This window comes from Monodon monoceros, unplaced genomic scaffold (genome assembly GCF_005190385.1).
Source record: "Monodon monoceros isolate NGI ecotype Baffin Bay Population unplaced genomic scaffold, NGI_Narwhal_1 Super_Scaffold_9, whole genome shotgun sequence".
Classification (NCBI taxonomy): Eukaryota; Metazoa; Chordata; class Mammalia; order Artiodactyla; family Monodontidae; genus Monodon; species Monodon monoceros.
In genome coordinates, this window is record NW_021703786.1 from 38,554,311 (window position 1) to 38,565,696 (window position 11,386).

General features: G+C 65.0%; 1 protein-coding gene across 2 annotated transcripts in view; it reads left to right on the forward strand.

The window, feature by feature from the left end:
• DRG2 (developmentally regulated GTP binding protein 2) overlaps positions 1 to 9,433 on the forward strand; it is a 15,011-nt gene extending 5,578 nt beyond the window's left edge. Inside the window, exons 4-13 of one of the 2 annotated variants that reach the window (XM_029211061.1) lie at positions 512 to 572; positions 1,848 to 1,938; positions 2,465 to 2,537; positions 2,636 to 2,726; positions 3,398 to 3,495; positions 3,736 to 3,812; positions 4,860 to 4,948; positions 5,640 to 5,698; positions 8,045 to 8,082; positions 8,438 to 9,433. In XM_029211061.1, coding sequence (XP_029066894.1) covers positions 512 to 572; positions 1,848 to 1,938; positions 2,465 to 2,537; positions 2,636 to 2,726; positions 3,398 to 3,495; positions 3,736 to 3,812; positions 4,860 to 4,948; positions 5,640 to 5,698; positions 8,045 to 8,082; positions 8,438 to 8,477 — 717 coding nt within the window. In that variant the 3' untranslated portion in view covers positions 8,478 to 9,433. Of the gene's footprint in view, positions 1 to 511; positions 573 to 1,847; positions 1,939 to 2,464; positions 2,538 to 2,635; positions 2,727 to 3,397; positions 3,496 to 3,735; positions 3,813 to 4,859; positions 4,949 to 5,639; positions 5,699 to 8,044; positions 8,099 to 8,437 lie in introns of both variants that reach the window. The other variant, XM_029211060.1, reaches the window with a different exon arrangement.
• Positions 9,434 to 11,386: the final 1,953 nt, after the last annotated feature.

Consider the following 11,386-nt stretch of genomic DNA (forward strand, 5'->3'; position numbering starts at 1 on the left):
GTGTGTGTGTGTGTGTGTGTGTGTGTCATGTGCCGGGGGAGGCTCTGGGCTGAGCTGCTCTGCCCTCAAGCACAGACACCGCTGGGGGCTGGGGCTGCCGGGACCCCAGAGACGCCTGGCCTGTCCTGCAATCCTGGCTGGTTCCGAGAGTCTGCCAGCATGCACAGCTCTCCCCGGTGCCCCTCTGTGACCCGCTGCCCTGTACCACCCCGGCTCGGGTCACCCGTGGCTGGCTGGCTGGCTCCTGTTCCCTGAGAAGCTTTGGAGCCTTGGGCAACTGGGGTTCTGTGGCCTTGGGCCTCCCACCGTGAGGTGGTTTCCTTGTGAAGAGCTGTTACCACCAGCAGTGGCTGCTGGGGGCTTATAAAAAACCCCGCTCTCCAGGCGGCCCCTCGGCTCGCGGGACATGGTCCGCGCCAGGCTGGCTGGGGTGGGGCCGCGGCTCACACTTGGCCCAGGAGGCCCCTTCACAGCCCGCTGGCCCCGCCTTACCTCCTTTCCTGCATCCTAGTACAAAGGCGCCAACATCCAGCTCCTGGACCTTCCTGGGATCATCGAAGGCGCAGCACAAGGTGGGAGGGGGAGCAGGTGGTGGGGGCGGGGTGGAGCCCAGGCCCCCCTGTGGGCGCCTGTGGATGGTTGACGGGAGGGTTGGGCTCACAGCCCCTCCCCGGGCCCAGTGCTCTGTTCCCGAGGGACTCTGGCCTCAGAGCTGAGGGGACTGAGGCCCAGGAGGTGGGTGACTTGCCCAGGGTCGCACAGCTCACCAGGCAGCTTTGGTTCCCACGTCCAGTGTGTGGTGGACCCCGCCAGGGATGGGCGCACGGCAGTGGAGCCCTAGCCCCGGAGCCCTGTTCTCTGAGATGGGACACGCCCTCGGCTTTGGTGGCAGGTGGCTGCCCGCTGGGGTCGTCCCTCCCTTGCCAGGTGCCAGCTCCGTGCGGACCGTTGGCTCGCTTAATCCTCTGACACCCCCGTGACTGAGCGAGTGTCGTCATTTCCTTCTCACGGCCGGGAGGAGCGTGGGGACGGATGGCTGAGCGTCTGCCCTAAACGACCATGCACCTGTGCAGTGCGGGACTGGAGTTGGAGCCTCCTCCTGGGGGTCCCGTGCCCACCGCCCTCATCAGGGCGAGGTCCTGCCTACTTGGATTGGCGTGGGGAGCGATGGTGGTCCCCCAGGAACCTGCCATCCCAGCCAGCAGGAGGAGGCCTGGCCCCCACGGGGGAGGCTCACCCGCTGTAGTCAGGAGGCCCTTGGAGACCACCGGGTCCCCTGCTGTGACCCCAGTCCCCAAGTGGCTGTGTGACCTTGGCCTGGTGCCTACCTTCTCTGGCTGTCCGATGGCAGGGTCTGACCTTGGTGACGGCTCCACAGCCCCTCCCTGTGCCTTCTGCTGCTTCCTCTCCGTAACCCTCGTTCTGAGAGGGGCAGACTCGTCACATCCTGGAACCACGTAGCTTTGTGGTCTTGGGCAAGTGGTTGAGTGTTTCTAAGCCAGGCCTCGGTTTTCTCGTGTCTGGACCAGGTAGATAACAGCGACTGCCCAGTGTGGCTCTGCAGGCTGAGTGAGCAGCTGGTGGAGGATCACCCAGCTCGGCCCACAGAGCGGGGTGGGGGTGGGGGGCAGCGGGGGGCGCCTCTCCTCCCCAGGCGCTGGTGTCGGGGTTGCTCCTAAAACACATTTCCATGAGTAAGACAGGGCTCAAGAGAAGTGCCAGCCTGGGGGTGGCACACGGCAGAGTCCGTGCGGGTCTGTAAGGGGCAGGAGTCTGTGCCATGGGCTGGGGGCGTCCCATGGTCCTGCCCATGTCACTGTGTAACCACGTTCCTCCCTCCTGACCAGGGAAGGGCCGTGGCCGGCAGGTGATCGCCGTGGCACGCACAGCCGACGTCGTCATCATGATGCTGGACGCCACCAAGGGAGAGGTGCAGAGGTCCGCAGTTGGGATGGGGCAGGCTGACACGCCTGGGAAGGCCCTGCGGGGGGAACAGGACACTGCGGCTACCGCCCGTGTGTCCCTGAGCTCGTGGTGGGTGGTTCCGGGGTGCTTGGTGCTCTGCCATGTGGGAGCAGTGGCAGGACTGTCCACGGCTACACCCAGTGCAGGCGGCCTGGGGCAGCCTCCCCGAGAGGCTTGCGTCTGGAGGATGGGGCTGTGCCGTGCCACCCTGGCTCTGGCTCCTGCCTGCGGGGGCCTGGGTGCCCCATTGCTGCCCAGCGTCTGCCAGGAGCCCGGCCGCAAACAGCAGAGCCTTGCTCATGCCCTGGCCTGCGGCTGAGGGCACAGCAGGCGATCTCCCCTCGGACCGGCCCGAGGGTCTGGGGCTCGTCCTCAGCGCCTTTGGTTGCTGGGAGGGGACGTTCGGCGGCTGGTGGCGGGTGCGGGGGGGCCGGCCGTGGAGGGTGGGGGCTGCACGGCCTGCCCCGGGCACCTGTGAAGGCCACGGGGGCTCCACCAGGTCCCTGCTGGAGAAAGAGCTGGGGTCGGTCGGCATCCGCCTCAACAAGCACAAGCCCAACATCTACTTCAAGGTGAGGCCTCGGCAAGGGGGTGGGACCAGCTGCGGCCCACAGGGTGAGAGGTGCGGGCTGCGGCTGCCGCTCTGTCAGCATCACCCCCCCTCCTCCAGCCCAAGAAAGGAGGCGGCATCTCCTTCAACTCGACGGTCACGCTGACCCAGTGCTCAGAGAAGCTGGTGCAGCTGATCCTGCACGAGTACAGCATCCTTCCCGAAAGGTGCGAGAGGGGGGCCGTGGGCCCTCGGGCAGCGGAGGCCCGGGTGACGCAGACTGCCCACATCACCCAGCTCCGTCCAAGCCGCAGGAAAGCTGCAGCCACCTCACATGAGGCACTTCTGTCCTCTTTGCCTCACGCTCCCCAAGCTTCAGGCTGGCCGGGCCGTAGCCGTGCACCCCTGGCTCCTTGCAGGGTACAAGGCTGGTCACGTGTGGAAGGAAGACGAGATGGCAAGGGACAGGGCCTCCTGGGCTGCGGAGGCCTCGGGGCGACCCCAGGGGGCGGGGGGGGCCAGGCTGGGGGCAGTGGTTGGAGCGGAGGCAGGGCGGCCGCAGGGGGCAGCTCACGTCGTAGTGGGAGCGGGACCAGTGCTCTGGGCTCTGGAACTGGCTGCCTTGGCGATCCTGGCAAGGGCGTCGTTTCTTCTGTTGTAACAGCAAAGATTTAAAATATGGAACCCCTTACACATGCTTCCTTGAGAAAAGTGAGGGAGCTCCCCAAACGTTAAAATCATGTAAAACCGTGGAAGCAGATAACCTTACAGTCCCTCTTGGCAGCGTCTCTCGCGATCGGCTGTTTCGGGCCCTGCTGGCAGTGGGGGTGCGGGGGGGGGGCGCTGCTTGCGCACAGGTTGCCCTTAACCCTAGCCCCTCAGAGATCTTCAACGCAGAGGTGCTCTTCCGAGAAGACTGCTCCCCGGACGAGTTTATAGACGTGATCATGGGCAACCGCGTGTACATGCCCTGCTTGTATGTAAGTGGTCCCAGCCCCCGGGGCAGCCACGTGGAAGGGGAGCCCTCACCCCAGGGGCTGCTTCAGTCCTGCAGGACCTCGGGCTTGACCCCAGAGTGCCAGCGCAGCCTCTCTGGGGGGCCGGGGGCCTCAGGCCCCTTCAGCCTCTCCCCATCCTTGAGTCAGCGGGTGGAGCCCTGTTGCCACACTGCTTTCTTCCTCTCTCATTCCCCAACACCCCCTCCCGCTTTCCAACCCCAGGTTTATAACAAAATCGACCAGATCTCAATGGAGGAAGTGGACCGCCTGGCCCGGAAACCTGACAGCGTGGTCATTAGGTGAGGCTTGCGGCCGCCCTCTCTGAGTGGGAGTCCATCTGTCAGGCCTCTGTGCGCCCCGGGGTAGAGGAGGCCATCCCGGTAGCTGCTGGCGACCGTGGCCGAGTCCCCCCTAACCTGTCTGGGCCAGGTGGGTGACGGGGTAAGCTCTGGTTAAGAAAACAGAAGGACTTCATCCGCCAAGGCCTGGGAGTGAGAGTGGCTAGCGGCTTCGTGGCTTAGCAGTTAACTGCAGACCCCCAGAGAGCCAGGCTGTAGCCCGCTGCTCCTGAGGCCCTGGAAGATGTGGCTTCTGTCCCCTCCGCCGGGCGGGGAGAAGGGACTGAAGTCCTCAGGTGGGGGCTTCTCTGAGGGGCGGGTCCTGGGAGCCGCCTGCACTCTGGCTCGCCATGGCTGTGGGGCCCTCTGTCGGGGCAGCCTGGCTTTGTGCCCACCCTGCTGGCTCCCCAGCTCCACCCAGGTGCTCTGCAGCGTCACGGTGGCGCTTGGCTTTTGGGGAGCGGGACCTTGGGGACTGGGGAGGAGGGGGCTCCTGGGCCCACGCGAGGACTGCTTCCCGGGCGTCCCTAGCGGCCACGAAGAGCAGCAGAGAGCGGGTGTCCTTCCCACAGGACAGCTCAGCTCCCCTCCTGCTGCTGCGTCCGGGCCCCGTCCTCAGGGCCCTGCAGGCCACCCCTGTACCTGCTCACGTGCATCGCAGGGGAGGGCGGGTCCCCGCTCAGGGCAGTACAGCGGCAAAGGACCAAGCCAGGGGTCACCGCATCGCTGAAACCCCTGCCGGGCAGCTCTGGGCCGCTCGGGGGGTGGGCTCTGCATTGTCACCCTCTGCCTCTGGCCACCCCAGCTGCCACAGGTGCCCTGTGCCCTCCACAGGGCCCCGGAGAGACGGCAGGCTGTGCTGGGCGTGAGCGTGACAGTGACAAGAGATGTTGGCAGCTGAAGCGCCGTTAGGCCTGCGGTTGTGCTGCCCCATGGGCGCCAGCTGGGCCGCACTGGCCTGGGTGCCGGGAGCCCTGGATGCTCTGACCGGCCGCTTCCTCCCGGCAGCTGCGGCATGAAGCTGAACCTGGACTACCTGCTGGAGACGCTCTGGGAGCACCTGGCGCTGACCTGCATCTACACCAAGAAGAGAGGCCGTGAGTCAGGGCCTCCCCCTCGCCCGGGCCGCCCGGTCTGCGCGCGGCGCCCAGAGCCCCGGCCCAGCCGTCTCTACACGACAGCTTTCTCCCATCTCAGAGCCGGCACCACCCTCTACCGCAGCCTGTCAGAGGCCTCGGCCTCAGCCCTTGTGGCAAAGAATGCCGAGTTCTGGGGCTGCTGGCCTTGAGGGGGATGTGGGGATGGGATAGACACCACCAGCAGTGGCTCCCCAAGCCGTGACAGACGCTACGTCAAGGCTTTAGGGCACTGGGCACACAGGGGCCTCCCCAACGTCCCAGCCCCTGTGCATACGCCTCACATCCCACGGCCTAGCGGTCGAGCTTGGGCAGTTTGCGTCGACCTTGGCCGTGTCTGCAGAGGGAGGTGGGGCTGCCCGGCCGGAGCCGGTCCAGCCCGGGTTCTCCTGCGGGTCCCCTCGGCCGGGGCTCTTGTGGCTGATGGGTTTGCAGGAGGTTGCTCCCTGGACTGGGGTGTAGTTTGATTTTCTGTGTTGAGTCACGGCTGTAGAAGTCTGTTCGGGGCTCTTAGCGAGGGTGTGCCCGGGAGTGGTGGAAGCGCAGGCCAAAGCCGGAGACTGGAAGGGCCTCCGTTTCCTGCGGAGGGGGGCTGCGTGGCAGTGGGCCCTGACTCTGCTGACTTCCCGCCCTGCCCCGCCTGTCTGTGCAGAGAGGCCGGACTTCACGGACGCCATCATCCTCCGGAAAGGGGCCTCTGTGGAGCACGTGGTGAGTTGAGGAGACCTGTCCAGGCCGGGGTGGGGGGAGCTCTGCCCATCGCCCGGGGCCCTGCCTGACGTCTTCCCGGCCCTCAGCCGCCGCCTTGCAATTGGGTGCTTGGACGCGTGTCCTGCCACCCAGCTGCAGTTAGGGGGCGGCGTGGAATGGGGTCCAGCAGGTAAGGCACTCGGCTTGCTGCCCGCTGCGGGGAAGATGCCTGGGAAGCGGTTGTCACCATCCTGTCCCACCAGGGCTGCGGGGTCCTCGGGGCCATTCAGGCGTTCGGTCAGTAGAGCTGCCGCCCAGGACGATTCTGGGTTGTGCGTTCCCAGTCATGTCTCCCCCATGCTTGCCTCCACTCAGCCCCCCGCGCAGCCCGCCCCTCCACGCGCCCCATCGGCTCCGCCCTCGGGGGCTCAGTGCACCCAACACACTAGTGAGCGTCAGTGTCCAGCCGAGTAGCCCCGGTTCCTGCCGGAACTGGGGTCCTTTGGGGTCAACAGATGCCAGCCACCCAATCCTGCAGCTAAACAGTCCCACACCGAGGGGAGTGCAGTGGAGGGTGGCCGGCGGCACGTTGGCACATGCCCTGGCCCTCTCAGGCCCTCTCAGGATGTGGGGCTTCCGCCACACCTGGCAGGAAAGCTGGAGAGGCCAGGAGCAAAAGGCTCTTCCAGGCAGTGGGGCGGCAGGTGCAAAGGCCCGAGGCAGGAGCGAACATGGACTGTGGGCCGTTGGCTGCCAGCTGGCACGGAGGGTTGCAGGGTCGAAGGCAGCAGGTGCTAGAAGGTGGGGAGGGGCCTGCGGGGGCCTTGGTTCCAGAGCCTGGATCTTGTCCCAGCGAGGCCTGCCTTGCAGGGCCTCAGCCCCTCCTGGATACTCACCTATCACAGGTGCCATGCTGTGCACACAGGCCTGCCTGGGTGCTGACCACAGACCCAAAGTAGAGAAGCCAGTCAGACATGGGATTGCACCCTGGCGCCCACATACTAACATTGAGGGGTAACCTCATCTGGCGGTAACGGAGCCCCTGGGGCCTTTGCAGTCCACCTAGTGGAGCTGACAAGAGCCTTGCCTGCACAGGATCACGGGCCATAAGCCCCAGGGGCAGAAAGGACCTGGCAGGGCCATCAGGGGTGAGAGGCACTGTGGGCTTCAAGGGTCTCCCATCCACAAACAGTATTAAAAAGGATGACCTTAGGAGACTTCCCTGGTGGTCCAGTGGTTAAGACTCTGCGCTTACACTGCAGGGGGGGCGCAGGTTCAATCCCTGGTCGGGGGACTGAATCCCACATGCTGTGCGGTGCAGCTGAAAAATTTAAAAAAGAAAAAAGGTGACCTTGGGCGGCCTTCCATCCTCCCTCATTGCTAGAGACACAACTGCATAGGAACGCTTGTCTCCAGGGAGAGCCGTGGAGCAGGCTCAGTGGGAAACAGCGCCTACTGACTTTGGTGTCAGGGATGCCAGGGCACGATGGGACCTGCAGCAAACTGGAGGGCACCCTCCCCATCTGCCTCGAGGGCACCCAGGGTCCCGGGACGACCCTGCAACCGTATGACCCTGAGCTTGTCAGGCAGGTCTAGTTCTGTCGTTCAGGGGCAAGCGCATTTGCAGGCCAGAGCTGACCTGGACCGTCAGATTTCGTCTTTTGGTCTAGAAAACAGCGAGTGTCAGGACGGGTGTGTGTCTGTGCTCGTCCCTGCCGGCAGTGTCCTCTGCTGTGGCCACGCATCCTTGGTCACCCAGAGGAGGCCCAGATCAGGATGGCCCCCCGGAAACGTTCCTGTAGGCCTGATGTCTGGGCTCAGGCATTTGGTCTCTGCCCAGGGCCTGTGAGGCTGTGGGCACGTGGAGGACAGGCGACGTCGCACTGTCCTCACCCCGGCCGCCTCCACCGCGCCTGCCCAGCCCGTGCAGCCAGGGGGCCACATTCTCGGGCGGAAGAGCTGGCTGCCCTCCAAGTTCTTCCCTTCGGGCCTCCTAACAGCGCTGGGTTCCTGTGACCTTTGTCCCTACTCGGGAGTGCTACAGGACGTGGGCCATCCTGGGCTGGGGGTGATGTGTTATGTGGGAGGTTCCGGGTCAGGGTGGCAGGAGGTGAGAGTGGCAGGCCCGGTGGGGACCCTGACAGCCCTCATCCATCTGCCAGAGCACCTGTCAGGGCTGCCTTTCCAGCAGGGTGGGTGGGCGGGCCCAGGTCCTTCAGTGGCCACGGCCCCATAGAGGCAGGAAGTGGGAGCGCCAGAGCAGCTGTGAGCACAAGGCTGCGTGGGGACCGCTAGAGCACCTGCCCTGGGCCCAGCTGCTTCTGGGCGCAGCCCGGGCTCACCATCCGTCTCTCTCCCGTCCCCCAGTGCCACCGCATCCACCGGTCACTCGCCAGCCAGTTCAAGTACGCGCTGGTGTGGGTGAGTCTTGGGCGGGAGGCGGGCAGGGTCGCCCGGGGCAGCCTCAGGGTCAGGCAGGAGCTCCTGTCCTTCCGCATGGGGACTGGGGTGTCCGTCAGTCCTGCTCTGCGGGGTGTGTGGCTTGCATGCTGACCCAGACCAGACACGGCCCTCCCGCTTTGGGATCCGGGCCGGGTGGACCGCTGGGAGTCCTGCTGTCAGAGGCTGCGGGGTCTGCTGGCGCTGGGACCCCCACTCTAGACCCCCCATCTGCACCTCCACCCCCTTCCAGTGACACTGTCAGCTTCGGCCGGGTGGGTACAGAGGCTGATGTGGTCCCCCGTCCCGCTCCCCACTCAGGGCACCAGCACCAAGTACAGCCCGCAGCGGGTGGGCCTGACCCACACCATGGAGCACGAGGACGTCATCCAGATCGTGAAGAAGTAGTGGCCCTGCCCCCGCCCCCGCCCCCAGTGGGTCTCACCAGAGCCTAAAGTGGGGAAATACAAATGCACCCCAGGAAGGGGTCTCTCATGTCTCTGCTGCTTGCAGAAATTTCTTCAATGGGCAGATGGTGGACAGCATGCTGGGGCCTTAGGACGAGGTTGGGGCTGGGCTGGGCTGGCGGTGTTTCCCATGAGACTGGACTCGAAGGGGTCCTATTTGGGTCCCTGGGCCTGCGCCTTCTCCCCCCCCCCTCCCCGCCCCTTCCAGTGCAGAATGAGCAAGCTGCCCACCTGTCCCCAGCTAGGGCCTAGTGCAGATGGCTGGCTTGATGCCGTGGGCCTACTTGGGTCCCTGGCGGCCCCTCAGCTCCTGCCGGTTTTTCTGGTTCTCAGGGAGGGGGCTGCCCAGTACAAAACCCCCTATCCACCCCCCACCCCAGGGCTGCCCCGTGATAGAAACCAGAGATCTGGGGCTTTAAAGGCCCAGCTCACGCCCTCCACAGCCTGACCAGTCCAGAAGGGCCACCCCCTCCCAGGGCACCCCCTGCCCAGCACAGAGCCCAGGACCCAGCCCGGTGCAGATACCTGGGGTGGCGGATTTGGAGTCTGGGCTCTGCGTTTTCTCTAAATACCACCCCACCCTGCACCCCCAAATCTCTCAGCTCTCCTTCCTGAAATAAAAAGTGGAAACAATGCCTGTTCACTAAGGACGGTCTTGTGAGTTTGCTGAACTCGTTGCCAGGTTGGGTGGGGGCAGCAGTGAGTGTGCGGATCCTGGGCCTGGGGTTCAGGGGGGCCTCTGTGAGGAGTGATGCGAGGCGCCGTGCGGGCCTGCGAGCAGCCTGGGCTCCAGGGGCAGTGACTTGCCCTCGGCTACACGGCTTGTGAGCGCAGAGCTGGGATTGGAACCCCAGTTGAGGCTGCTGATCCAATGAGAAGACTTCCTCCCGGCCCTGCAGCCTTTGGGGCAGGTGGCAACAGGTTTTCTGAGGCACTGGGCCAGCAGGTGGGGCAGAGCCCCGGGGGCTGGGCTGTGGAGCAGGCCCACTGCCCAGCTCTCCCGGCTGTTCTTGGCTTCTCTGTCAGCGGCTCAGGCTCCTTTCCGGTGACAAAACAGGAATAATAGACATTATTAAATATGCATGGAGCCCCAGGCGGGCAGCGTGGTGGGCTGGGCTTGCCGCCCGTGATACAGACACAGCTTCTCCACTGGCAGCCGCATTCCTGGGGCCCGGCCGAAGGACCCCCGTCGGGCGGCATGCGGGCAGGGAGCAGGCCACTGGACCCAGGTAAGGTGACCCGGCCCTGGACCCCTGGGGTCTCCGACTAGCACCCCCAGGCGGAAGGGGGAAGGGGGAGGGGGTGGTGGCTGACCTGTGGCCTTGCTCCCTCACCGTGAGGTCTGTCTCCGCCTCGGCTTCTTCATCTGTAAAATGACATGATCGATGCCCAGCGCCGTCCTCCTCTCGGCGACGGTGGGCTGCTTACCTTGGCCCCACCTCCTGCCACAAGGCCTAGCCACAAGGTCCCAAGGGAGGGTTTCTGCCTGGGCGATGGTCATTGCCGCTTCCTGCCTCAGGTTCACAGGGCGTCAGATCCAGGCCTGTTGTGTCCCCCAAGCAGGCTGGGAAAGGATGGAGATAAGGCTAGAGGTCTGGGCCTCCTTGGCCAGTGTGGGCTTGGCGGGGCAGGGTCTGAGGCTCCGGTCACTGGGCCCCCACGTCTCTCCCGTGGGTGGGCTTGTTTCCAGGGCAGTCTGTGCATCTGTGATGGGTCCTTGGCCTCTTGGATCTGTGGTCAGCATGGTTAGGCTGTCCAGCCTGCGCGAGGGTAGGTCGGCATGAACTGGTCTCTCGCAGCGCCTCGTGCTGGGGAAGGCATCCCTCGGGCTGGTGAAGCCCCCCAACACCTCCCAAAAGTCCCTGCCCCACACCACCAAGGTGCACCCCAAGGGTCAGCCCCTGTCCCAGGCGCCCCCTATTGCCATCACTCATCCTCCTGGGCCTTCTGTGCAGGGAGGCTCTGGCCAGGGTGACCCGAGGTCCCTTCTGCTCAAACGGCCTGTCTTTATGAAGGTCAGCAGTACCCACACGTCCCTCTGCCCTGGCTGCAGGGCTGTGCTCCCAGGGCGCCTGGCCTGCAGCTTTACGAGACTCGGGTGCCAAAGGGCTCAGGACACGGATGTCCATCCACGTCCCCGTGTTCGTCCCTGTGTCCCTTCCTCTCCAGCTTAGACTCCCCGCTTCCTCATTTCAGAAACCTTCTTTGGCAGAAATCCCTAAGCTCATTTGTCCTCCTCAAGATCCCACCTGGCCCGGCCCCCGGGGGATGCTTACCCCACCCAGGGTGGGTGTCTCCCTGTGCCACTGACAGCCTCTGAAACGGCCCTGCCCCCTTGAGCCCCAGCTGGAAAACTCCCAACGCCCCGCACCCGTCTGCTGCCACCCCTCCCTCCACAATGGAGAGGCCACCTCAGGGCCTTCACTCCTCTCGCATGCTCTCTCCTGGGTCTGTCCTGAGGATTTGCCAGTGGGTCTGTGTGACTCATCCTCCTGGGCCTAGCCGGGGCCACCATAACAAAGTACCCAGGCTGGTGGCTTAAACAATGGACAAGATGTTCTCACGGTTCTGAAGGCTGGAAGTCAGAGATCGAGGTGCCCCGAGGCCTCACTCCTTGGTGTGCAGACGGCCGCCTTCTTGCTGGGCCTTCCCCACTGAAAACACACTCCTCCCGGATGCATCATTCCCTGTGGCCACCCCCTCCCCCCCACCAGTCACGGCCTGGCTTCCCCATGTCCGCCCTCTGCCCTCAGCTTCCCCAGCGTGCTGCCAGGACAGCTCCTGCCGAGGCCACATGCCACCC